The 24,575-nt window shown below is 35.8% G+C and overlaps 3 protein-coding genes and 1 non-coding gene across 4 annotated transcripts; 3 read left to right on the top strand and 1 right to left on the bottom strand.

Moving 5' to 3' along the window:
• Nucleotides 1-3,427: 3,427 nt before the first annotated feature.
• Nucleotides 3,428-3,538, bottom strand: LOC131645400 (small nucleolar RNA R71). The gene has a single exon (XR_009297025.1). It is a non-coding gene; the product is annotated as a small nucleolar RNA R71 (small nucleolar RNA).
• Nucleotides 3,539-16,791: 13,253 nt separating this feature from the next.
• LOC131602741 (ABA-responsive protein ABR18-like) lies at nucleotides 16,792-17,589 on the top strand. The gene has a single exon (XM_058874923.1). The coding sequence runs from the start codon at nucleotides 16,922-16,924 to the stop codon at nucleotides 17,396-17,398; it is 477 nt and encodes a 158-aa protein (XP_058730906.1). The 5' UTR covers nucleotides 16,792-16,921; the 3' UTR covers nucleotides 17,399-17,589.
• A 2,524-nt stretch (nucleotides 17,590-20,113) lies between these two features.
• On the top strand, nucleotides 20,114-20,869 carry LOC131602733 (ABA-responsive protein ABR18-like). Its single transcript, XM_058874911.1, has one exon. It carries the CDS (start codon nucleotides 20,203-20,205, stop codon nucleotides 20,677-20,679), a length of 477 nt encoding a protein of 158 aa, XP_058730894.1. The 5' UTR covers nucleotides 20,114-20,202; the 3' UTR covers nucleotides 20,680-20,869.
• Nucleotides 20,870-23,466: 2,597 nt separating this feature from the next.
• On the top strand, nucleotides 23,467-24,197 carry LOC131602724 (ABA-responsive protein ABR18-like). Its single transcript, XM_058874903.1, has one exon. It carries the CDS (start codon nucleotides 23,549-23,551, stop codon nucleotides 24,023-24,025), a length of 477 nt encoding a protein of 158 aa, XP_058730886.1. The 5' UTR covers nucleotides 23,467-23,548; the 3' UTR covers nucleotides 24,026-24,197.
• Nucleotides 24,198-24,575: the final 378 nt, after the last annotated feature.

The following is a 24,575-nucleotide window of genomic DNA, read 5'->3' as shown; positions in this document are numbered from 1 at the left end:
AATTTTTCATCATGACAACCTTGGAATTACAATTCATTAAATTGATAATAATAATAATAATAATAATAAAAAAATTTAAATATATTTTGATTCCAAAAAAATATATTAGAATCTTATTTATGTTTTTTTATTTCTTCTCTTTTATAAATTAATTTGATTGTAAAAATAATTTTGTATAATTTAATCCTGATTATTATTTATTTATTTTTATTTTTATAGCTAGCTCATTATTATTATTATTATTATTATTATTATTATTATTATTATTATTATTATTATTATTATTATTATTATTATTATTGTGTCTATTTAATAAATAATATATTATTTATTATAAAATCCTATTTATTTATTTTATTTCTTCTCCATCATAAATTAATTTGATTGTTAAAATGATTTTGTATAATTTAATCCGTACCATTATTATTATTATTATTATAATTATTATTATTATTATGATTATATTTTTTTATTGCTATGGCTCAATATTAATAATATAGGTATAATTATTATTTTTATTATTATTATCATTATTATTATTTTAATTATTATTATTATTTTGTTTATTATTATTATTATTGTTATTATTATTTTTATTATTTATTTATTTATGACGTAGGGACAAATTAGTAAAAATACAATTAGGGTTTGTGTTTAGAGTTGCTACCAAGGTGACATGTGGCTAGGGTTGCCATCATGACAACCTTGGATTTATAATAAGTAGATTATAATAAAAATTAAATATGTGTAATGATTTATCGGTTATAATTAGTTGTGTCATTTTTTATATTTGATTATAAATAGTTAACAATTAGTTAGTTTTATTATAGTTAGTTAAAATTTATTAATTGATCATAATCACTGTATAAAGTGAATAATATATTCAAGGTAATAAATATTTTATTATTGAATTAACACAATAAATCATTCATCTCTTATTTTATATATATTTTTGGGCTCAACTTATTAAATCCTATTGATGCGGGTCATCTATTGTTTATATCAACACACCAAATCAATAGTGTTGGGTGTGAATGAAAATTTCTAGTGCTTTTACGCGGGTTCATGTAAATATCGGAAAATTGAAAAGGACAGGCGATTATATGAAAATCTCAAAAAGTTTACATTTTTTATCGTAACAGGTGGGAGTTCATTGAAAATTTCAAATTTTCGGTCAAAAGATATAAATTATTGAAAATTTTGAAATTTTCGGTATTTGCAAAAAATATTCGAAAATATAAAATTTCTGATATAGCATCAATAAGCCTTTTCCACTTTTTATTACTTTTTCTCAAATAATTGAATCGATAAAAATATTACCTGACTAAATATATACATACAATAATTGTCATACATATAAGCATACAAAACAAACTAAGATGACTTTCTAACTTCGTCTTCTCAATGATTAAAGCGACACGCATATGCTAATTCTCATGCTTTTGTATCATCCGTACAATTCTGTCTTCAACGGTGAGTGACGGAAGACAATAGATAATTTAGTTCTAACTTTAAGTAAACCCAATGATTATTGTTGAGCCCAATAACAATGATCATCCCGTAATAGGTATTACAACTAGGGTTGGAAATAGGCTGGGCCGAGTTAGGCTTTGCCAAGCCTAAGCCTGGCCTGTCAAAAAACGGAAGCCTAAGCTTGGCATGTGGCCTGTCGTAGGCTAATATTTTAGGCCCGAGTCTGGCCTTTTCGAAGGCCTGGTTAGCCTGTTAGCTTATATAAAAGCCAATTTGTTTTAGACATATGTATATAAGCAATTAAAATAATGTTTAAATAGACTAAATAACTAAAAGACCAAGAGACTAAAAATTTGTTTGCATTGACTTATTTTAACTTACCTACCTCTTAGCATAAGTTTTAGAAGACTATTTGTTTAAGAGAACTTATGAAAACAATGTTCATCAGATGTTTTCATCTTATTTTCATAAGTTTTTCAAGATAACCAAATTTTATTTATGTATTTTAATTTAAAGTATAAAACATAACATAATGATGATAAAAAAGTATTCATATTTATTTAAATAGGTCGGCCTGATAGGCTTAAAAGGCTTCTTTTAGGGCCTGGGGCCTAGCCTTTTTAACTAAATAGGCTTATCAAAAAGCGTAGTCCTTTTCTATTTAAAAATAATGTGTGGCATGACCTGAGCCTATATAGGCTAATCTGTAGGTCCCTGTTATCGGTCTGACCTATTTCCTCCCCTAATTACAACCTTAATGACCCCAAGGATTTCAAGTTTCTAAAAAAAAAAGAAAAATTGGCGCAGTGGAGGCCATTATGACCATCTCGAAATGAGTATTATGTCCGTAATGGCCCTATTGACTCTTGATTTTTTTTTCTTCTTTTTTTGCTGTTTCATTTTCAGACTTGTGTACTTTCCATCTGTTACAAACTAATTAGCCAAGAATTAAATACAAATGATTATCCACCACCATAATGAGTTGAAGACTATATAAACATGTTGTAAAGTATCAATTTATGAGTCTGCTACACATTCTACACTATACAAATTTTAGAATTTCATTTTGTTTTTGCACTTTCGGTTTCTTTGTAACTTGAAGAACAGAGCTCTTCCTTTTCTATCTTTATGCATTTTCAATTGTATGTTTGATTATCTTGCTTTATTCAGTTTGTATTTTTTATCATCTCTTTATTTTATGCAAATGTATATGTTTATAATCATGTATGCATTTCTAAATATTATGAGTGAATAGTTTCCTAATAAGCTTAGGATTATGAGGACTTTCTAAAATGATAGACATCTTTTAAACCCTTTATCTAAACCTTGATATGGGAATCTATAATAATGCAATGATTTCTTTGGTTTTTCACACATGATTCTATGATAGTAGAGACAACTTCAAATACTGGTTGATACACTAAAACGCGATGACTTATATCAAAGTTAAAAAGTTAGACTATTAAACCAAGACATGAAAGTGTTAACTAAGAACATCAAGTGTTCTAAAAGATAGCTTTCTTAAAAGGTATTGTGATCGAACAATTTTGGCATAGAAGAGTAGACATCAATAACAAAAACAAGCGATTGCTAAAAATTGTATGTTAAAGGATTATGCGTACCCAAACAATAGAAAACCTCATTCCAGTATTGTGCGTTCTATAGTGGATGTAAATAATTTTGATCTTAAACATCCTTAATGTCCATGGTACAATAGAACCAGTTTTATGGTTTGCCAACAAATGATTCGAACCATCATCTATCTATATCTTTCAAATACTGCGAAACTAAAAAAATGAATAGAGTGAAAATGAAACAATTTGACTAAGACTTTTTCCTTTCTTGTTAAGGGACGAAGCGATAGAATGGTTGCATTCTTGTATTTTGATTCCATTACTTTATGGGATCAATTGAAAACTGCTTTCCTATCTAGATATTTCTCGTATAGTAAAACAACCCAATTAAGAAATCAATTTACCAATTTTACTCAGAAGGACGAGGAATCGATCTATGAAGCATGGGAGCAATTTAATGAAATGTTGAGGTTATTCCCTCATCACGGGCTAGAGAAATGATTGATTATAAATATGTTTTATAACGCTCTCATATACATAACAAGAATGACGATATGCGCTATTGCTGGTGGGCTAAAGAAGGGGTTAATTGTACATATGTTTTATAGTCATCTGTCTTAATTAGTAATGAGCATACCTGGTGCTCTTTCGTTTAGTTTTTATGTTGTTTTTGATGTGCATGAGTAGCCATGTTATCAAGTTACTGTCGTGGCGGAGTTTTAATGCCAATACTTAACAGGCTCTAAGGCAGAAGAGGATGGAAGAGGTCTTGAGTGATGATTAGGGATGAAGTGGAAGAATCTCTAGTAAAGAAATTAGCACTGAGCTGTAAAGACAAAATGATAAGGTTGAGCGCTGGAGAATAATATTTTGAAAATCTTTAGCAAGCCTCCCCATAGTAGTCTCCCTTTTGAGCTACATATTGTAATACCCTCTAAACCCCAACGTAATAATATAGAAAATCAGTGTAAATTAGCATGCATATCAAAAGAGGGCGTCACATGTATTTCAAAACCAACACAAATACACCTGGTCATGCTCATAACACGCATTTAAAATCATTTTCCATATACTAACACATATGCATATCACAGTGGAATAATTCTCTTTTCAAAATGATACCAATAAGTGAATCTCTTAATAGACATCATGTCTTAAAAATATTAGGTATCAAAGGCCAATCATCACATAATCTCAATACACAATAATATGGAATAGAGTATAACAAAACATCTGTCAAACAAACATGAGTTCAAATGTTTTTCCATGTTACATAATCAAAGCATATGACTCACTACCTAGATAAGGATAAACAAAGAACTAGCTCCTCCGACTAATCCTTGCAAGGAGCACTTCTATCCTTGGTACCTGAGCGATGTCGTAAAAAATATCATTTCAACATAAGGGCGAGAATTCACATTATTATAGAAATATATAATAATAAGTAATGCATAACATACATACAACAATTGAATTCATCAAACTTCACATATTCATGTATTCAACACATTCCAACACATTTCGCATGTACAATATTGCTCAATAATCCAAGAATCAAAGATAATCAATCACAAATACCATTAATGTAATCTTCACATCAATAACACATACTGCACACCAACACAAAATTTCACATTGACTAATGTGACTCCAATTCAACTCAATGCAATATGCATGTGGTACCAATTGTTAATCTTAACGACCCTGCTGAGTCCATCTCTCAAACAGATAACCACCAAAAAGCATGTCCTCTAAGCTTTCAAGCCAACCCTCTAGATTTGGGACAAGTCACTAACTTCCACGAAATTAGTAAACATTGCCTCTTGAAAACAAATGATGCATGTGCAAACATCAACAATCATATGTAAATTAAGACCATCTCTCAATCTTAATTACAAACATACATCACCTAATTCATCATATATGAATCATCTTCACTTTTGCACAAACATACATATATCATGTCATCAATCACATACAATGCATTCTCATAACATTAATCAATTCAACACATCACAGGAACACATAAAAAGTAATGCCAAACAATGTTATTCCTATCCAACATCAATTCTCAACATATATATACACACATACATGTCATTTTACACAATCACACAATGATTAAATCACCCACTGCCAACAAAATTATTTTTGTTGAAAATAATGTCACGCTAGCTTTCTAACGCTTCGAATGGGGACTCAAACGGAGTTATGGTTCAAAAGTTATGAATTTTTAAATTTTTACAAAAATTCTGCTCCTAGACTACTTCGCTAAGCGAACTCTACGATATGCAGAAAGTTCTGCGCGGATAAAATGATTCTTTGTGCGATTTCTTCACTCAAAATACGTTTTAACATCAATTTTTATGCGATTTAAGGCATTATAACCTATATCTAACATGTAGGTTCAATTGTAAACATCAAAACATGATTCTAACATCAATTTCATGATTTATCATTCAAGACCTAAACATGTGAAAAACCTAGAAATTGAAATCTAAATCCCTAAATAATGTATTCTACCCATTACATACATTATATAAGAAAATTTCTTTACCCACCTCCCTATGGGGTCACCCCCGGTGAAAACCCCAGATTACCCCTGCTTCGGAAGTTCATTTCCGAAGTATTTTTTTTAAATACTTTTCAGACTTCGGAAGTGCATCTCCGAAAACACCTCATGGGGGGTGTTTTCGGAGATGCACTTCCGAAAACACCTTTTTTCAAATTTTTAGGGGTTTCGGAAATGCACTTCCGAATTATGTAGAAACTGTGTTTTTTTTTTATGTTTTTGGAAACAGTCTCGTATTTTTAATTAAAGGAAGACGGCAAATAAAATAAGCGACATATAAACAGAAAATACTAATATGATAAAAATAGTAATATATACAAGCCGATCCAAATCCAAATAATAATAGTGTGCGAAAGATACAATCCGAAAACAAAAAATAAATAAACCCGACCACTACTGGGTGCGCCTAACCCTCTCTCCCTGGGACCTCCTCTGCCGCCTGTATGCCGCCGCACGGCCCGCATCAGTGATGATCATCTCCATCATGGCGACTGCCTCTGGACCGCTCTGATGAACGACACCTCGATCCAACGCGTCACGCCCAAGCATCTCTATCCGCTGGCAGATCGGCAGGAGATCAATGGCGTGGTCATCCTCGGCCTGCTGGTTCTCCAGGATCTCCTCGTGTGCTGGCCTAGGAGCGCCGGGAGCATCGGGTCTCAGCAGAGGATGTGACACCCGGTAGAACCATGTGACGTATCCCTCCACACTGTGCCAGTCCTGGGTGACCCAAATGCGACGGTACTCCTCCGGTACCACATGATGCTCCCAATCCTCAAATATGGCAGTGAGCTGCACTCGGGTCACTGTGTCGGGAGCAACCTCAAAAGGTGACCTGGGTATCATCTGCACAAATCCGAACTGCCGCATGCACCGCTCAGGGAGATACCGGACCATGATGTTGGTCCCGCATGCCAACCAGCCAGAATATAAGGATATGTCGTCAAAGGGGACAATCTGAGTGTAGTCGCTGAATGGCCTCCAAGTGATGTCATCATGCACCGTGCGATCCAAGTACCCACGGTATGGTCCCACCGCATTGTTCTCCCTCTGGAGAACGTATCTGGCGGCCCTAGGCATGGCGTCAACGTACACAGGATCAATGTGGAAGCCGTGGATGTGGGAGAAGTAAGAGATGATCCAGCTCTGAACACAAACACGATAATGTATTAAAAATAAATACGAAACATAAATAAATACGAAACAATTAAAATGAAACGTACCGTAAGTAGTGTGCAGGATCCGGTCAACTGCCTCGTCCTCCAGTTGGAGGCCTCATTCAGCTTCTGGTATATGTATGCCAGAGTAGATGCCCCCCAGTTCCACTGGTGAACGGTAGTCAGGTCCATGAAGTAGAGGAGGTAGGTCACGTCGATGTACCTTGCACTCTTGTCCACAAAGACTGCAACGCCTACCACATGCATGTACCAGCACCGGAGAGCGCAACCACGATGATAATGTGTAAATAGGTCGTCACCCGCATCCTCGGCATCGGCCACCGCGTCCAGGTGATGCTCAAAATAGCGGCTCAGTGTGGTGAACCGGATATGAGGCCTAGATGTCGTGATGCACTCGAAGTCAGCAACTTCGGGCTCCATGCCCAAATTGAGCGCCATCCATTGACTGGCTTCGACCCTCTGGATCCGGGAGTGGGTCAACAGCGGACCCCTGATCGGCAGGTGGAGAAGACACAGCACATCATGCAAGGTGATCGTCATCTCCCCAACCAGCAAGTGGAAAGAATACGTCTCCTTGTGCCAACGCTCCACAAAGGCCCCCTGCATGCCGTGGCTAATGGTGGTGTACCCCGTCATGCAGAGCCCACTAAGCCCTGAAGCTCTCACCGAGTCGTTAAACCACTCAGCAGTCGGTTTAAACAGACTAAAAACCTTCCGGGCATGGTTCACCATTTTCAACAGCTCTCTCTCCTGTTACAAAAAAAACAAATAAAAGCGTATGTTAAATAGACCGTTAAGAAAATATTGAATAAACGTCTAAATTATAAACGGTTAAATAATGTAGTCGGGCAAATTATAAAAAATACCTCTCCCTCCCAGATACGCCGAGCGACGTGCTCGTGGTAGGTAATCGGCACAAAGTGTCAATGGGCCCTCCCGGGTAGCTATCCTCCTGCTCATCCTCCTCCCCGAGTGGAGGGTCAACATCCAGTACCTCCTCCGCCTCGTGGTATGGCACTGCCTCCTCCTCCTCCTCCTCTCGCTGGCGGGAAGAAGATACCCGAGCCAGCCGACTCCTCAATCCAGATGTAGAGGTACCCTCGTCCATCTCCAAGGGAACTCGCACACGTCGTCCCCGGCCCTGCCCCCGTCCCTGTGTCGACGCCAGCTGCGCCGCCGCCCGCTCGCTCTAGCCGACGCAGTCTGTGTCTCTCTACCTTGTATGATGCATGCTTGGTTGCCTGACATGTTCATGAAAACAATTGAAATCGATTAATATGCAAGACAACAGAAAAAACTAAAAAAAATTGAAATTCTGATAAACTTCGGAAGTTCATTTCCGAAACTGGGAATGGAGGTGTTTTCAGAAATGAACTTCCGAAACACCCCTGCGAAGAAGTTCTCTGCAACCTCCAATGGCAGACCCCAAAATCCTAAAATATAACTAATTTTATTCATTCTATACAACCTAAATAGCAGTTTAGAGTTTGACTAATGGATCTAAACAACCTAAACAACCCTAATAGAGATATAATAATGGATCTAAAAATTGAAAAAAATGCACTAAACTTACCACTAATAGAGTTTGAGATGATTTAAATTGAGATTGGAAGAAGATGTTGGCAATCTCTGATACTTCACACTTGCTTTTTGCAGAAATTTTGAAGAGAGGTTGAGTTTAGAATAGGATTAGGGTTAAATGAATGGGGGAGGGGGGCTGTTTTGCTTAATCTGCAAAACGCGCAGTATTTCGAAAATGAACTTCCGAATTGGGGTTTTCGGAAGTTCATTTCCGAAATATGACAAATTTTGAAAAAAAAAGCGCTTTCGGAGATGCATCTCCAAAAACACCTTTTTCTTGCGTTTCGGAAATGCATTTCCGAAGTTAGGGGTATATTTGGTTTTTCACCAGAGGTGGACTAGAAGGTTGGGAGGTGGGCAAAGAATTTTCCTTATATAATTCCATAATCAAATGAAGCTTTGCTCATCCTGTCTCTTCTGAATTTCTTCTAGAGTCCTTGCAAGACGAGAAGATTCACCAGAAGAAGCTTCACCGCTTTCAACCACAGGAATGGCATGTTGATCTGCAGCTTCCATAGATAGATCATTTGCAGGGATTTCCTCAACAGGATCTGATTCAGCAACATGATCTTTAGCATCTGCTTCTTGCATAGAAGCATCTCCATATTCTGCAGCAGGAATTTCCAAGTCTCCATTCTCAAGTGCCTGAAGAATGGCAGCTAGATTCCTTGGAGCAGAAGGACCTTCAACTACTGGTGGGTCAACAACTTCTGGAATGACCAAGTTTGGATCTTTCTCAGACGGGTTTTCCCTCAGATAGTCAAAGAGAGTCTTGAAATCTCCGAGCAGAACAGGATAGTCAGGAATAAAGATAACCATATCCCTGCATGGATTTGCTTCCATTTCAGCAGCCAGTCTTAATACTTCCAATTCATCCACAAAGGGCTTCTCCTCAGCAGCAACACAATTTCTGAGAGGATGGTAGTATATACCATTATCTCCCTCCAGAAGGTAACCAGGGTAACCAGGGGCAGCAGCCACTAGTCTTTTCTGTACTGCTATTGCTTCTACTTGAAAATCCTTGCGAAATCTTCTCCAGAGATTTCTTGTAGAAACATCATCCAGACCATTTAGGAATGCATCCTTCAGAAGGTCTAGACTGCTAATCACCTCAAGTCTGAAAAGTTCCAGGTAGGTATAGGGTTCAGGTTCAGGCGGATTGAAGGTGAATTTGTAGTCAGGATAGAGAAGACAGTAAGGTTCGGAATTTTCGATAGGTAAGGGATGAGATATAGAAGTTGGAGGTACGGTGGATGAGGAAGAGGGGATATCTGAGAGAATGATTGATGAGGATGGAATATCAGGAATGATGGATTGAGACGAGGATGGAGTGTTTATAAAGGGAATTGGTGAGAGAGATTTATCAGAAGGAGTTGAGGGAAGAATACTTAAAGGTGTGGGGTTTAGAATGGGAGAGGAGAAGGATGATGGAGAAGGATTTGGTAGGGTGAAGTTTACTTTTGGTTCAGATGGAGGTGATTGGAAAGATGGTTTAGGGACAGAAGGAGGTGGAGTAAAGACCTTTCTGGAGATTTGTACAGAAGAAGAAGATCTGGTTCTGCGAAAGGAATCTCTGATCCTTTTATCTCTTCGTTCTTTAGAGTCCACCTTGTCAGGATCATAGGTGACCCTCAACTTCTTGGCTCTCTCAGCCTCATCTTCTTGTGCCTTTCTTTTTAGCCTTGCCTGACGTTCCTTTTTATCCTTCTTCAGAATATCATCTTTGGATGGAAGTACTCTGCCACGGATCCAAGCAGGATCAACGTCTGATTGCTTCCTCACACAATCTTCCAAGTAAAACTTGACAACTTGATCAAGTTCTTTATGATACAAAGATATGAATCCTTCAACAGCAATTCTTCTTGACAGAATGTCAGGAAAGCTTGTGCACATAACAGGTACATTCTTAATGACTTCCAGTCCGAACAGATCAACACCATTGAAGATGGGACCTTGAGTTACTCCAAGAAAATGCGAGGCATTACGATTTCTGATGGAGTCCACCACTTTGCTTTCAATCAGAATGTCTGAAATCATCCTTCCGAAAGGAATGGTTGTTCTTGGAATATGAGGGTACTTCGCCCTTTCATCTTCTCTTGACTCAAAGATAGAGGTTTTCAGATTCTCAAATAGAATATGAGAGATGTTGATCTCTATCTTTTTGCCAATGCAGAAAAGAGTATACTTGTGAGTCGGACTGATGTAGGAGGAGCAGCGCATCTTTTTTCTATGGTGAAGAGAACCCAGAATAATCTCAGCCCATACTTTATAAAAAGGCTTTAAGTTGCCCGTAAAATGAGAATCAGTTCCAACAACCGTAGAGATTTGTTTTTCAACTAAAGTCCAGTCAACTGTATGGGGTTGAAACTCAGACCAACCTTCTTCATCATCAAGATTGTACAGCTTTCTGATGAGTTTCTCAGTGATAGTCACTTCATGCCCTAGCACGAATGAAATGATGGCAGTTGGGGTAACTGTTGCATGTACCCAAAACTCCTTTACAAGTTCAGGATAAATTGGACCAACCAATCTATCAAGATATTTAGACCATCCTTGCTCAAAGATTCTTGCATCACACTGAAAGCCATTTGCTTTAAGGTTGTTGACGTCCACAGCCGATTCACATAGAACTTCCAGTTCTTTCGTGGGTATTAAGCATGTTTTCAATGGAGCATCATTTTTGCTTAAACGGTTCTGTGTGGAAGTGATTCTATCTTTAGAGATTGATGAACGAGAAGATGGATTCATTATGATAATGCTTTGAGATCAAATCAAGAACTAGGGTTTGAAGAGAGATGCAACGAAGTGAATGCACAAAAGAGAGAGAAAGAGAGAAAAAGAGGGAATGAAGATGAAGCGGGTTATTTAAAAGATTTAAAAAGAAATCATTTTGCATTTAATGAGAAATGACATTAGGAGAGAGAACACAGTAAATGAAATGATTTAATACAGTTACCTAGGTCGGCGTCTTTTCAACTGCACGCTTTGTACAAACCGTACAGACACGTGTTCATCATCAGATAATAGATGACAGCTGTAAATATCAGAGAGATTTTACGCCTTCAGATTTAGATCACTGCTTCTGATCTGATCAACTTTCTCTTCTGGAAACATTCCTTCTGAAGTGTGCTGATATAAATCTGAATGATCTTCTGATTCATTACTTCTGATGTACACAGCTTCTGGAGATTCACTTCTTTGTTCTGCAGCTTCTGATAAGACAAAATTGTATCTGCAGAAATTCTTAAGCTCTTGTTTCATCAGAAACAAGTTTATCATCAAAACAGATGTTTATTGATTTGTCCACAATCAATGTTTCAATGTTGTATATTCTGTAGCATTTAGAGCATTCAGAATAATCAAGAATGAAACATCAATGCTTTAGAGACAAACAAAACAGATGGTTCCAAGACTAATAAACTTTCTTTTCTGAATTCCTACAAACATAGTTTCTTCAACAGATTTAAGAACCAGAACTTGGAAGATAATCTTTCTTCCCTTCAAGTGTTGAGATCAACTTGAGTCCAGGAGAAATGTCATGTTGACTTTTATCTTCTTTGTCACCAAGAGAATCTGCAAAAGAAATAGTCTTTTTCTTTGGTACCCACATTTTCTTGGGTCCTTTCTTGTTAGTTCTCCTCAAGTTCTGATTGAACTTGGGTTTAGCATTGTAAGCAATAGGAGGAACAGCATGATAATTCTTAATGTGAGTTTCATGATATTTCCTAGGTTGTGTCACATGCTTTTTGGTGTGTGTTATGTGAAAACTTTGAGCATGTGAAGTGTGCCTAATATCATGGGAGTGGCCATACTTGAACTGATCATACAATGGCTTGTATGTTAATTTCATTTCATCAACAGGTTCAAGTTTGTATGGGGTTTCACCCTTAAAACCAATGCCTACTCTTTTGTTTCCAGACACAGCATATATCATAGAAGCTAGCTGACTTCTGCCAATACTTCTAGATAAGAACTTCCTGAAACTTAAATCATATTCTTTCAGAATATGGTTTAGACTAGGAGTGGATTTTTCTGAATCAGAAGGAGATCCAACATTATTGGATAATTTTAAAAGTTTTTCTTTTAATTCAGAATTTTCCAACTCAAGCTTCTTTGTTTCAAATTCAAATTGCTTTTTCAGCTTTTTGTATTTGAGACTAATTTGAGACTTGAGTTCCAGTAGTTCAGTTAGACCGGAAACTAACTCATCTCTAGTAAGTTCAGAAAATACCTCTTCAGAATCTGATTCTGATGTAGATTCTGATCCGTCATCTTCTGTCGCCATCAGCGCACAGTTAGCCTGCTCATCTTCTGAGTCATCTTCTGACTCATCCCAGGTTGCCATAAGACCTTTCTTCTTATGAAACTTTTTCTTGGGACTTTCCTTCTGAAGATTTGGACATTCGTTCTTGTAGTGTCCAGGCTCATTGCATTCATAGCACATGACTTTCTTCTTGTCAAATCTTCTGTCATCAGAAGATTCTCCACGTTCAAATTTCTTTGAACTTCTGAAGCCTCTGAACTTCCTCTGCTTGGTCTTCCAGAGTTGATTTAGCCTTCTGGAGATTAAGGACAGTTCATCTTCTTCTTCAGATTCTGATTCTTCAGGATCTTCTTCTCTAGCCTGAAAAGCGTTAGTGCATTTCTTGATATTGGATTTTAATGCAATAGACTTACCTTTCTTTTGAGGCTCATTTGCGTCCAGCTCTATTTCATGACTCCTCAAGGCACTGATAAGCTCTTCCAGAGAAACTTCATTCAGATTCTTTGCAATCTTGAATGCAGTCACCATGGGACCCCATCTTCTGGGTAAGCTTCTGATGATCTTCTTTACATGATCAGCCTTGGTGTATCCCTTGTCAAGAACTCTCAATCCAGCAGTAAGAGTTTGAAATCTTGAAAACATCTTTTCAATGTCTTCATCATCCTCCATCTTGAAGGCTTCATACTTCTGGATTAAAGCTAGAGCTTTGGTCTCCTTGACTTGAGCGTTTCCTTCATGAGTCATTTTCAAGGACTCATATATGTCATAGGCCGTTTCCCTGTTAGATATCTTCTCATACTCAGCATGAGAGATAGCATTCAGCAAAACAGTTCTGCATTTATGATGATTCCTGAAAAGCTTTTTCTGATCATCATCCATTTCTTGCCTTGTCAGCTTTACGCCTCTGGCATTTACCGGATGTTTGTAACCATCCATCAGAAGATCCCATAGATCACCATCTAGACCCAGAAAGTAACTTTCCAGTTTATCTTTCCAGTATTCAAAGTTTTCACCATCAAATACCGGCGGTCTAGTATAACCATTGTTACCGTTGTATTGCTCAGCAGAGCCAGATGTAGATGCAGGTGTAGGTGTAGACTTTTCACTTTCATCAACCATCTTTTACTGAAGCGTTTTTCTCTTCCTGAATCTTTTCTAAACACGGTTAAGTGCTTGCACCTTAGAACCGGCGCTCTGATGCCAATTGAAGGATAGAAAAACACTTAGAAAGGGGGGGTTTGAATAAGTGTAGCTTTAAAAACTGACAGATAAAAATAAATTGCACAGTTATTTTTATCCTGGTTCGTTGTTAACTAAACTACTCCAGTCCACCCCCGCAGAGATGATTTACCTCAACTGAGGATTTAATCCACTAATCGCACGGATTACAATGGTTTTCCACTTAGTCCGCAACTAAGTCTTCCAGAGTCTTCTGATCACACACTGATCACTCCAGGAACAACTGCTTAGATACCCTCTAAGACTTTTCTAGAGTCTACTGATCAACACGATCACTCTAGTTACAATCTGCTTAGTTCACTCCTAAGACTTCCTAGAGTATTCTGATCAACACGATCACTCTAGTTCCTTACAACTTAATGTAATCAATTCAAGAGTTTACAAATGCTTCTTAAAAGCGATAATCACAACTGTGATATTTCTCTTAATCGTTTAAGCTTAATCTCACTAATATATTACAAAAGCAATGTAGTGAGCTTTGATGAAGATGAAGATTCTGAGTTTAGATTTGAACAGCGTTTCAGCAAGTTTGATATAAGTTGTTTTGGTGCAGAATCGTTAACCTTGCTTCTCATCAGAACTTCATATTTATAGGCGTTGAGAAGATGACCGTTGAATGCATTTAATGCTTTGCGTGTTCCGTACAGCATCGCATTTAATGTTATACGCTTTTGTCAACTACCTCGAGCCTTGTTCACGCTGTGTCTACTGACGTAGCCTTTAATAGCTTTTAACGTTCCTTTTGTCAGTCAGCGTAGCTTGCCACTTGTACTTCCTTCTGATCTGATGTTTGTGAATACAACGTTTGAATATCATCAGAGTCAAACAGCTTGGTGCATAGCATCTTCTGATCTTCTGACCTTGAAGTGCTTCTGAGCGTGATACCATCTTCTGAGCTTCAGTGCTTCTGATCTCATGTTCTTCTGATGCTTCCATAGACCCATGTTCTGATTCTGCTTCGACCATCTTCTGATGTCTTGCCAGACCATGTTCTGATGTTGCATGCTGAACCCTTGAGACAAAGCTTCTGAGCGCTGAATTATGCGTACTCTTTATATATTTCCTGAAAGGGAAATTGCATTGGATTAGAGTACCATATTATCTTAAGCAAAATTCATATTATTGTTATCATCAAAACTAAGATAATTGATCAGAACAAATCTTGTTCTAACAAATTTGTATTCCTATCTTGTCTGTTTTTATAATGTTAGATCAGATGTCATGACATCCATATATGACATCTGAGTCTGCTGTCACCAGAATTTCACTTCAAAAATGATCTTTTGAGGAATTATCAACTTTATACTTGCAAGCACATATATTCACACACCCCTTGCAAATGCTGCACATGTCAAAGAGGTCACTTCCTCACCTAAAAAGGCGTATCTTCTCCATGGTAGTTGTTTCCCCAAGTAAAATTAAGTTTGCACTGTTGTTTTACACGTAGGGTAACCCTTCGCAATGTGCAATTCAAAATTTTCCATTTTCATCCTCCGGTGTTGCGAGGGGTCACCCCTCGTACACTTGTTTTTTTAGTGAGGGAATACACCTCCTAAGCTCTTTATTTATTTATTATTTATTTTTTGCATTGTGCAATGAGTTTAACCCCAAGCAATGCATTGTAATTTGTCCGGGGTTTAACCCCTAGCATAAATTCCTGGCAAGACAACTTGTTTCTTGTAGTGAAAGGTGACTACGAGGTTGCGATGAACTAGGAAATAAAGGGCCCAAAGGTGGAAAAGGGTTGATAAAACGGGTGTCGTCGGAGCTCAGAGAAAACAATTAGAGTTTGTAGCAGAGTGGAAACTTAAGGGTTGCACAAAAGATGAAAAGAGTGTTTGAAACACTAAGTGACCCTTATATAGGGGAACACATAGAGCCATTCAATGGCCCAGGATGAAAGAAAATAAGGAGACGAGAAACAACAATTGAATTTCACGTCAAAAATACAATATCATTTGAGTGCACTTGAACATCTTAGGATGAGGCGCCATGTCCTAGTCGAGAAACCTAGGGATATGAGTCAAAATGATCTTGCAAAACGTCTCAATGGTAAGATTAATATTTAATACACTTGTTCCCTATTTGATTCGTTTCTCAAACTAGTGACCTCAAAACGAGGAACACGACCTAGTTCTTTGAAAGAATTTTTGCTGCCATGCCACAAAAAGTTTTGGTGGCAACTGTTCTGGGCGAACCAAAAACTTAATAAGAGAAAGCCCCACGCCTGATCCATGCTTGAAACTTCTTAACTAACTTTCGTATATAAGGTACCCCACTTGAGGAAAAAGATATGATCCAAATCTATTTTCACTCTCAATTACTTTTTACTTCCTTAGTGACTTGAGCGTTGGAGTAACATTGAAGGTCACTCTTTCTCCACCGTACTAGAAACACAATCCACCACACCAAAACATTACCTCATTATTTTACCGATCATTTTCAATTCTGAACGAAAAATATATAATAAATACAAAAAAATTAAAAAATTAATAATAATTAAAACATATTTCATCTTCTATAGAAAAAACATATTTAACTTAAAATTTAATTTTTTTTCCTCTCGATCTTTAATACCACTTCATTCTTTATTATATTAAAATTTAATTTAAAATATAAAACAAATAAATTAATAGTTTTTTTTCTTTCTCGAAAGGTGTAAAATAAATGAGTCCACATAAAACACCGTCGCATTGGTATGTTTCTTTGTTTATTATTTGTTTCTGCTTCGTCATTTAACTCATGAGATTCGATCTAAACAAACAGTATACTATTGTTGAATTTCATCTGCCGCACTTCTTTGAATTTGAATGCTCCTATCATAAAAATTTGAATATAAAAATAGAAACATTGGGCCAACAGCTTTTTGTATAAACAAATTCACACATGGAGCAGCGGAATAAATTCAGGTCGGCATACAAGGCTGACTGCCTATAAACACAAAGCTATGCAATGCTCATAAATCACACACACCAACATACATACATACTATCTTCTTCTTCTCATACACCTGTTTACAACTTCATTATCAATAAGCATTATGGGTATTTTCACATATGAGAATGATACCACTTCTACTGTTGCACCTGCTAAGTTATTCAAAGCTGTGGTGCATGATGCTGATGTCATTGTTCCTAAGGTTGTTGATTCCATCAAAACTGTTGAAATCGTTGAAGGAAATGGTGGCCCTGGAACCATCAAGAAGATCACTTTCGTTGAAGGAGGACAGACCTTGTATGTGTTGCACAAAATTGAAGCTATTGATGATACGAAGTTTGAATATAATTACAGTATAGTTGGAGGATTCGGTATATCAGACATAGTTGAGAAGATATCATTTGAGGCCAAATTGGTTGAAGGTCCAAATGGAGGATCCGTTGGGAAGATGACGGTTAAATATCACACCAAAGGAGATGCTAAGCCCATAGAAAAGGAAGTTGAGGAAGGCAAGGCTAAGAGTGATGCTCTTTTCAAAGCCATTGAAGGTTACGTTTTGGCAAATCCTAACTACAACTGATACTATCGTTACTGTTCTTGCTAGCTAGCTTTGTTGCTGTCTTAATACACAAGTTTTCTTCCAATGTAATAAAGTGTCTGTTCTTTTGGTTCTGAACTTTGAGGTTTGGCATATTTGTATTTCACCTTATCAATAATCAACAACTTAATGCAAAATGAAAGCATATCCTATATAATACTTTTGTTGTTGAATTTAGTAGCTTTTGTAAAGTTTATAATCATCACATATTTGTTACTGCCCTTGTAATTTTTTTTCTCAGTATGCCCACAAACTAGGCTTTCTTCTACAATCTAAACTGAATGTTGTTTTTCTGAAGTACCGTTAAACCAAGATGTAGGATTTTGAGGTCTCTTTGGATTTCATTCCAATTTGCCTCTTTCTTAAGAATCTTGATATGATATTATTAGAGATATAGGAAATAGCTATGAGTGAGTATCTATAAACTATGAAGCACAAACACCTCTAGAAATATATGTGTTGCAGTGTCCGACATTTGTATGACATCCGAACAGCACGTGTAAGAAAAATCAAATAAGTTTATTTTTTTTCCTTTGTTTCGACATATTTTTAATCGGCATCGATACCCATATGACATTCATATAACACGTGTCCGATGATTCAGACAATTTTTATTTTTTTTTTACAAAAATCATGTTTTTCTTTTCCTCAACCCACTTTATAGATTTTCTAGACAAATCTAACACTCGATTAAAAGGGTTAAACATGTATTGAAATAATGTTATCAATGAAGAATCAAAGACATTAATTTTAATTAGAATATTGTTAATTATTTTTGATATTAGATAAATAAATGAATCTTAAATACTATGACATATATTATAGCATTGCCGGTATCCTACATTTTTGACATATCGGTGTCGGAGATCCCTTGTCCGTGTCGTGTTGCGGTGTCCATGTTTCATAGTTAGTTACTAGTCTTTTAGTAACTATAAATTGCCTAAGTGTAGGCAAATGTAATAACTTTATACTCATATGTAATATTTTATCTTGATCAATATAATGAGTTTGAAGCTTTTCTCTCCCACCTTTCATGGATGTCATGTTTCCTAACATGGTATCAGAGTTAATCTGGTATCCACCTTAAACAATCTTTCCGCTGCATTTTCTCGTTCTCGTTCTAATTCTCTTTCTCTTTTCTCAATTTATTTACTTTAGTTTCCCTTGATGTATGTCCTTGATTCTTCTTCTTGTTACCATATACACGTTTCGATTTCTTGATTTCTAGTTCTAAAAAAGAAATTTTCTCAATCTTTTCTTTTCCCTATGGTTTCTATCATTGGAAGTGTAATTTTCTCAATCTTTTCCTTCCCCTATGACCAACACCAAGTTCTTTTATCGCTTAATAAAAAACGTTTACAAATCTTTTTCTTAATAAAAATGGACGAAAAAGAACTAGTTAGGCGTTTCGAATACTTGTTGTATATCTTGCATTTTGAGTACTCGTCTCCCTCTCAAAACATAATAATACAATTGAATCTAATTCATTCCCATTCGGACGAAAAAGGACTAGTTAGACATATGACCCTCTTTTCTTTGAGTACTTGGATACCTGCTGTATAACTTGCATTTCTAGTACTCGTCTCCCGCAAGGGATAAGGGATTTTAATTAGATTCATATCAAATACTTTTCGCAACAAAAGGGATGAAAGAACTAGTTCGGCGTATGCTCCTTTTTTCTTGAGTACATATAGATTGCCTTTCAAATACTCATCTCCCATTTAAAAACAATCTCAACTCATTAAACTTCTTTTTTTCTGCCCTAGCGTGACTCCAAGCATTTCATAAGCGAACATATTTTATCTATTCTACCACAATACAAACAAACGCTTAAGCCTAGCTCCCACGCGCGAGCATACAAACAATGTTTAACTGCTAAAATGCGATCTTAGCATCGTTCACTAAAATCAACCAAACACAATTCTTTTCTATTAAGAACTACGTAGTCTTGAGTTCTTCATCGCACCAGAGGATACGTATGAGTGAGATCCAACATCTTGTCAAACTCAATAATGAATATGCTTGTTACAAAGGTTGTCATATTATTTTTTTTAAGTTTATACCGATTTTGCGATACTCTAAGTTATTTGGAATATCATCAATTTTGAGAGATTTACTTAGGTGACTCTATTTTGGTGTTTTAACATACTTTGTTAGTTTGAGATGTTTGTGAGATTTATTAAAATTTTAATATAATTAAAAAATATGTTTTCCAATGCTATATCAACAGAAAAATGCGTGGGAGAATTAATTTATTATAGTGTGGGTATATATTTGAGATTTTGTCCAACAACCTTAAAATTCCGTAGCTTTAGGCTATTGGAACCGAAACTTTTCATAGATATCCCGGAACAAAATATTAATCGGTATAGGTTTTATGGCATATACCCACGGTTTTGCAACCTTTATCTATGAAATTGTGTTTTTGCTATAAGTTAAATTTTTTGTAGTGTATGAATGTCATCTAATTCACAACATTGGATGCAAACAAACAGAACGCAAATGTTGAAATTGATTATTATCTAGAAGCATGAAATAAAAGTGTGTTGTGTGTATATATAATAATGGTTGTTTGTTAATAGAAAAATAAAAAAAAAAACTGTGACGGTGAGTCCACAAAGTCGCGCTAGCAGCAGGGGAATAAATTATAGTCGGCAAAGAAGGCAGAGTGCCTATAAATAGAAATCTTTTCTATGCTCATTATACACAATAATACTATACATACTATCTTCTTCTCAAACTCCTTTTTACAACTTCATTACCATATTATCAAATCAATAAGCATTATGGGTATTTTCACATATGAGAATGATACCACCTCTACCGTCGCTCCTGCCAAGCTCTTCAAAGCTGTGGTGCATGACGCTGATGTCATCGTTCCAAAGGTTGTTGATTCAATCAAGACTGTTGAAATTGTTGAAGGAAATGGTGGTCCTGGCACTGTCAAGAAGATCACTTTCGTTGAAGGAGGACAAACCTTGTATGTGTTGCATAAAGTAGAAGCCATTGACGATGCAAAGTTTGAATATAATTACAGTATAGTTGGAGGATTCGGTATATCGGACATAGTTGAGAAGATATCATTTGAGGCCAAATTGTTTGAAGGTCCAAATGGAGGATCCGTTGGGAAAATGAGGGTTAAATATCACACTAAAGGAGATGCTAAACCCATTGAAAAGGAAGTTGAGGAAGGCAAGGCTAAGAGCGATGCTCTTTTCAAAGCCATTGAAGGTTACGTTTTGGAAAATCCTAATTACAACTGATGATGTAATACAACACCACTGTCCTTCATTTCTAGCTTTGTTGTTGTTTACTTAATACAAGTTAGCTTTCAATGTAATAATGTGTTCTGCTGTCTTGTTTGTTACTTTTGCTTTTGAACTTTGAGGTTTGGTACTTTGTAATTTGTATCTCACTTTATCGATAATCGACAACTTAATAGTTTTTGGAGAAGTCTCCTTTTAAAATTCACCTATTTTTTTAATGAAAAAATCATTTGGCAGGAATTTAGAGTTTGATTTAAGTTATTGATTTATTTAGTACTTTTGTCTATATATATCACATATCATTTAATTTGAAGGTCGTGCTGTTTTAAGGAGTTTTGGTTGTAAGGATTTGGTGGTTCATGTAGTTATTTTGGGACAAGTGAATTCTATGATAGCAGCATATGAAAAGATTGGATGAGTTTGAATCTAGTTGAAAATAGTAACATCTCCATCTCTCATTATTAAATTCATAAGTTTGGTATAGAAACTTTGTTGTATAACAGTCTGGTTAATTTGGATAAACTCCTACTGTGCAATTGAATTTTGAGAGCAGTTCCGATTGAACCATACCACATAAGTGATTCGGAACAAGCAGCAACAACACCATAACTCGATTTAACCGTGAACTGTTTATCAGCAACCTTGATCCATCTGCACACATCAAAAACCTCCTGCACGGGTTGAAAGGGCTCCAAAAGATCATAAATCTCATGAACATGTTGTTGGGTTTGATTGAAAATATTTATGTTGAAGTTTCGGTTGGGGAGTTCAAGGGAAGTCGGGAGCACCAATGAGACCATGCTTCAGGACCACAAGAGAGAAAGACGCTACATCTTCACCTAATTGTTATGGAGCATTGGTCCCGATAATGCTTCAAACTCTTCCGGACTCCCCAACAGTAGTATCAGTGTGGTTCCGCTTGGTGGAGGAGTGGGAGTTGGATTAAGTATTGGATCTTATTATAGAATGTGGGGGACTCACACTAGTGGAGAAGAATGTTAGGTGCAAGTGTGAGTGATTAAAGTTCCACATTGTCTATAAATGAATGAAATGTTAAATTTATAAGAGAGAAGACTCATTTATAGACAATGTGGGACTTTAACTACTCACACTTACATCCAACACTTGCAACCATCCACTCCGTTAATCCCAACAAAAAATTTATAATCATCACATATAGTACACGTTTTAAAAAACAAGTAACAACTGATAAGAAAATTTGGGGGATACGTTAAGTATCCTATTTGGTGAATCATGTGGTTTAATTCGATGCAAAGCGAAGAACCTTATCAGGGTTTGATATGCCGCAAATCCTCTTGAAAGAGAGGAGTGCCTTCGGGAATGCGGACACAGGTGGTGCATGGCTGTCGTCAATGTGAGAAACTTTTAAGTGGAAACCTCTGACAATAAGATATAGGCAATTAGACTATTTATTATATCCATCACGCATAACATAAATATGTCAGAAAACCTTAAGAGATGAAGCGAAATGAAACATGTTTTGAAATTGTAGAAACAAGAAATACGGCTGACATCATTGCCAGTGGTGGCACAGCGACAGTGGATCGGCAGCAATTCGATTTGTAAGAGCTGGGGTCTAGTTTTTTTGATTAACGTGTATTAGACTTCGTTGTTTTAATTTATAGATCCATTTATTTATGAACTATATTTTGGCCTTGTCATAGATCTATAGGGTTTCAATAATTATATAACCTTTAGAATTCTGATAGTAGAAGACATTATGAGGAGTTTGAGAATCCTAGTGGTAAATTTAGAGATGGGAAATTTTTTTAAGAATGTGTTCTTGCAATTTGAGAAACCTTTGAAGGTATTTAAGAGAGATTGAGAAACACTTCTAAACACCTTGAGTTTGTGTGATTCTTATATTGAAATAAAAAGATTGGAAAATATTTGAATAGAAAATACTGTTTATTCTTGAGAACTTGAAAGACTATTTTCTTATAACTCATTGTAATCTATTGTAATAACTTTTGAACTATAGTGAATTAGAAAACTACTCTCTTTCATAGGTAAAATCATTTGATAGAACTTGATAACTAAACTTCTTGTGTTCTCACCTATTATTATTTTTATTGTTTTAAGTCATTTGTCTGATTGAAATTGTTCTTTATCTCACACATTAAATTTTTTTAGCAATGATTGAACTCTAAATAAAAATATTAAATTAAAAATTAAAATATGAATTAAAAAAGTTTTTTTTACCCCCTCTGGAAGGGCATCAAAAATTTCCGTCCATATAAAATGTCATCCTATATTTCTCATGGTTATTGTTTTATCTCTGAATATAATGTTTTATCTCTGAATATAATTTAATTCACAAACAGCACACAATTGCTGAATTTGACACATTATTAAAATAATTGAAAACAGATATAGCAGTATATGAATGTTGATATAAAATAAAGGTGAACACTCCGGTATCCTTTAGTTTTGTTGAATATTGGTATCCTCATCCAATCAAACAAAATTATTCATTGTCATGTTATCTTTTAAATTATTTTTATTTTAATATAAATTAATTTTTTTAATTAATTTACAGGTACTGGTACCTAACTACTTATCATGAGTACCTAAGAATTTACCTAAAATAAAAGTGTGTCGTGTGTATACAATAATGGAAAAATAAAAACAATGTGCCACGAACTGTGACGGTGAGTCAAAGAATTCACGCTGACAGCCGGGGAATAAATTGAGGTAGGCAAAGAAGGCAGAGTGCCTATAAATACAAACCTTTCCTATGCTCAATATACACCAACAGACACACTAATACTAGTACTATCTTCTTCTGAAACTCCTCTTTACTTTACAACTTCATCATTGTCATATTATCAAATCAATAAGTATTATGGGTATTTTCATATTTGAGAATGATACCACTTCTACAGTTGCACCTGCTAAGTTATTCAAAGCTGTCGTGCATGATGCAGATGTCATCGTTCCAAAGGTGGTTGATTCCATCAAAACTGTTGAAATCGTTGAAGGAAATGGTGGCCCTGGAACCGTAAAGAAGATCACTTTCGTTGAAGGAGGACAAACTTTGTATGTGTTGCACAAAATTGAAACCATTGATGATGCAAAGTTTGAATATAATTACAGTATAGTTGGAGGATTCAGTATATCGGACATTGTTGAGAAGATATCATTTGAGGCCAAATTGTTTGAAGGTCCAAATGGAGGATCTGTTGGGAAGATGACTGTTAAATATCACACCAAAGGAGATGCTAAGCCTATTGAAAAGGAAGTTGAGGAAGGCAAGGCTAAGAGTGATGCTCTTTTCAAAGCCATTGAGGGTTTCGTTTTGGCCAATCCTAATTACAACTGATACTATCATTACTGTCCTTTTCTAGCTTTGTTGCTATCTCCTTAATACAAGTTATCTTTTAATGCTAATAAAGTGTCTGTTTCTTTTGGTTCTGAACTTTGAGGTTTGGTATCTTTGTAGTTTGTATTATTTCACCTATCAATAATCAAAACCTTAATGCAACTTTATATCACACACAACTTTATATCTCGATTTCTTTTAGACTTGAGGTGAAAGTTTAGTATTTATCTCGGTTGGTAGTTAACTACTATAAATAACACATTTTATCTCGGACGCGAAATGCATTTAATTTTGGCTACAGAAACGAAGTTATGAAGGGCGTCATGAAAAGTATCAACTTTATACCCCGATATTTAAAATACTGAGGGGAAAATGTTTATGCACATGAGTTCGAAACTCAACTTCTATACTTTTAATATTTTCAAAACTAGCGCATCATGCCTCTTAGTTTATCAATAACACTGAGGGGTATGATTTATATTTTTTTAAACTCGTTGCAAACTACAAAATGTTAATAAATTAATTTTTTTACCCATAATATTACATTGTT

The sequence above is a fragment of the Vicia villosa genome, linkage group LG1 (assembly GCF_029867415.1).
Source record: "Vicia villosa cultivar HV-30 ecotype Madison, WI linkage group LG1, Vvil1.0, whole genome shotgun sequence".
Taxonomy (NCBI): Eukaryota; Viridiplantae; Streptophyta; class Magnoliopsida; order Fabales; family Fabaceae; genus Vicia; species Vicia villosa.
Note: the sequence above shows the minus strand (reverse complement) of the source record. Positions and strands in the feature narration are given on the sequence as shown.

Bases quoted from the DNA above. Each gene is read 5' to 3' on its own strand.
- LOC131602733 (XM_058874911.1), top strand. From the start codon at position 20,203: ATGGGTATTTTCACATATGAGAATGATACCACCTCTACCGTCGCTCCT.
- LOC131602741 (XM_058874923.1), top strand. From the start codon at position 16,922: ATGGGTATTTTCACATATGAGAATGATACCACTTCTACTGTTGCACCT.
- LOC131602724 (XM_058874903.1), top strand. From the start codon at position 23,549: ATGGGTATTTTCATATTTGAGAATGATACCACTTCTACAGTTGCACCT.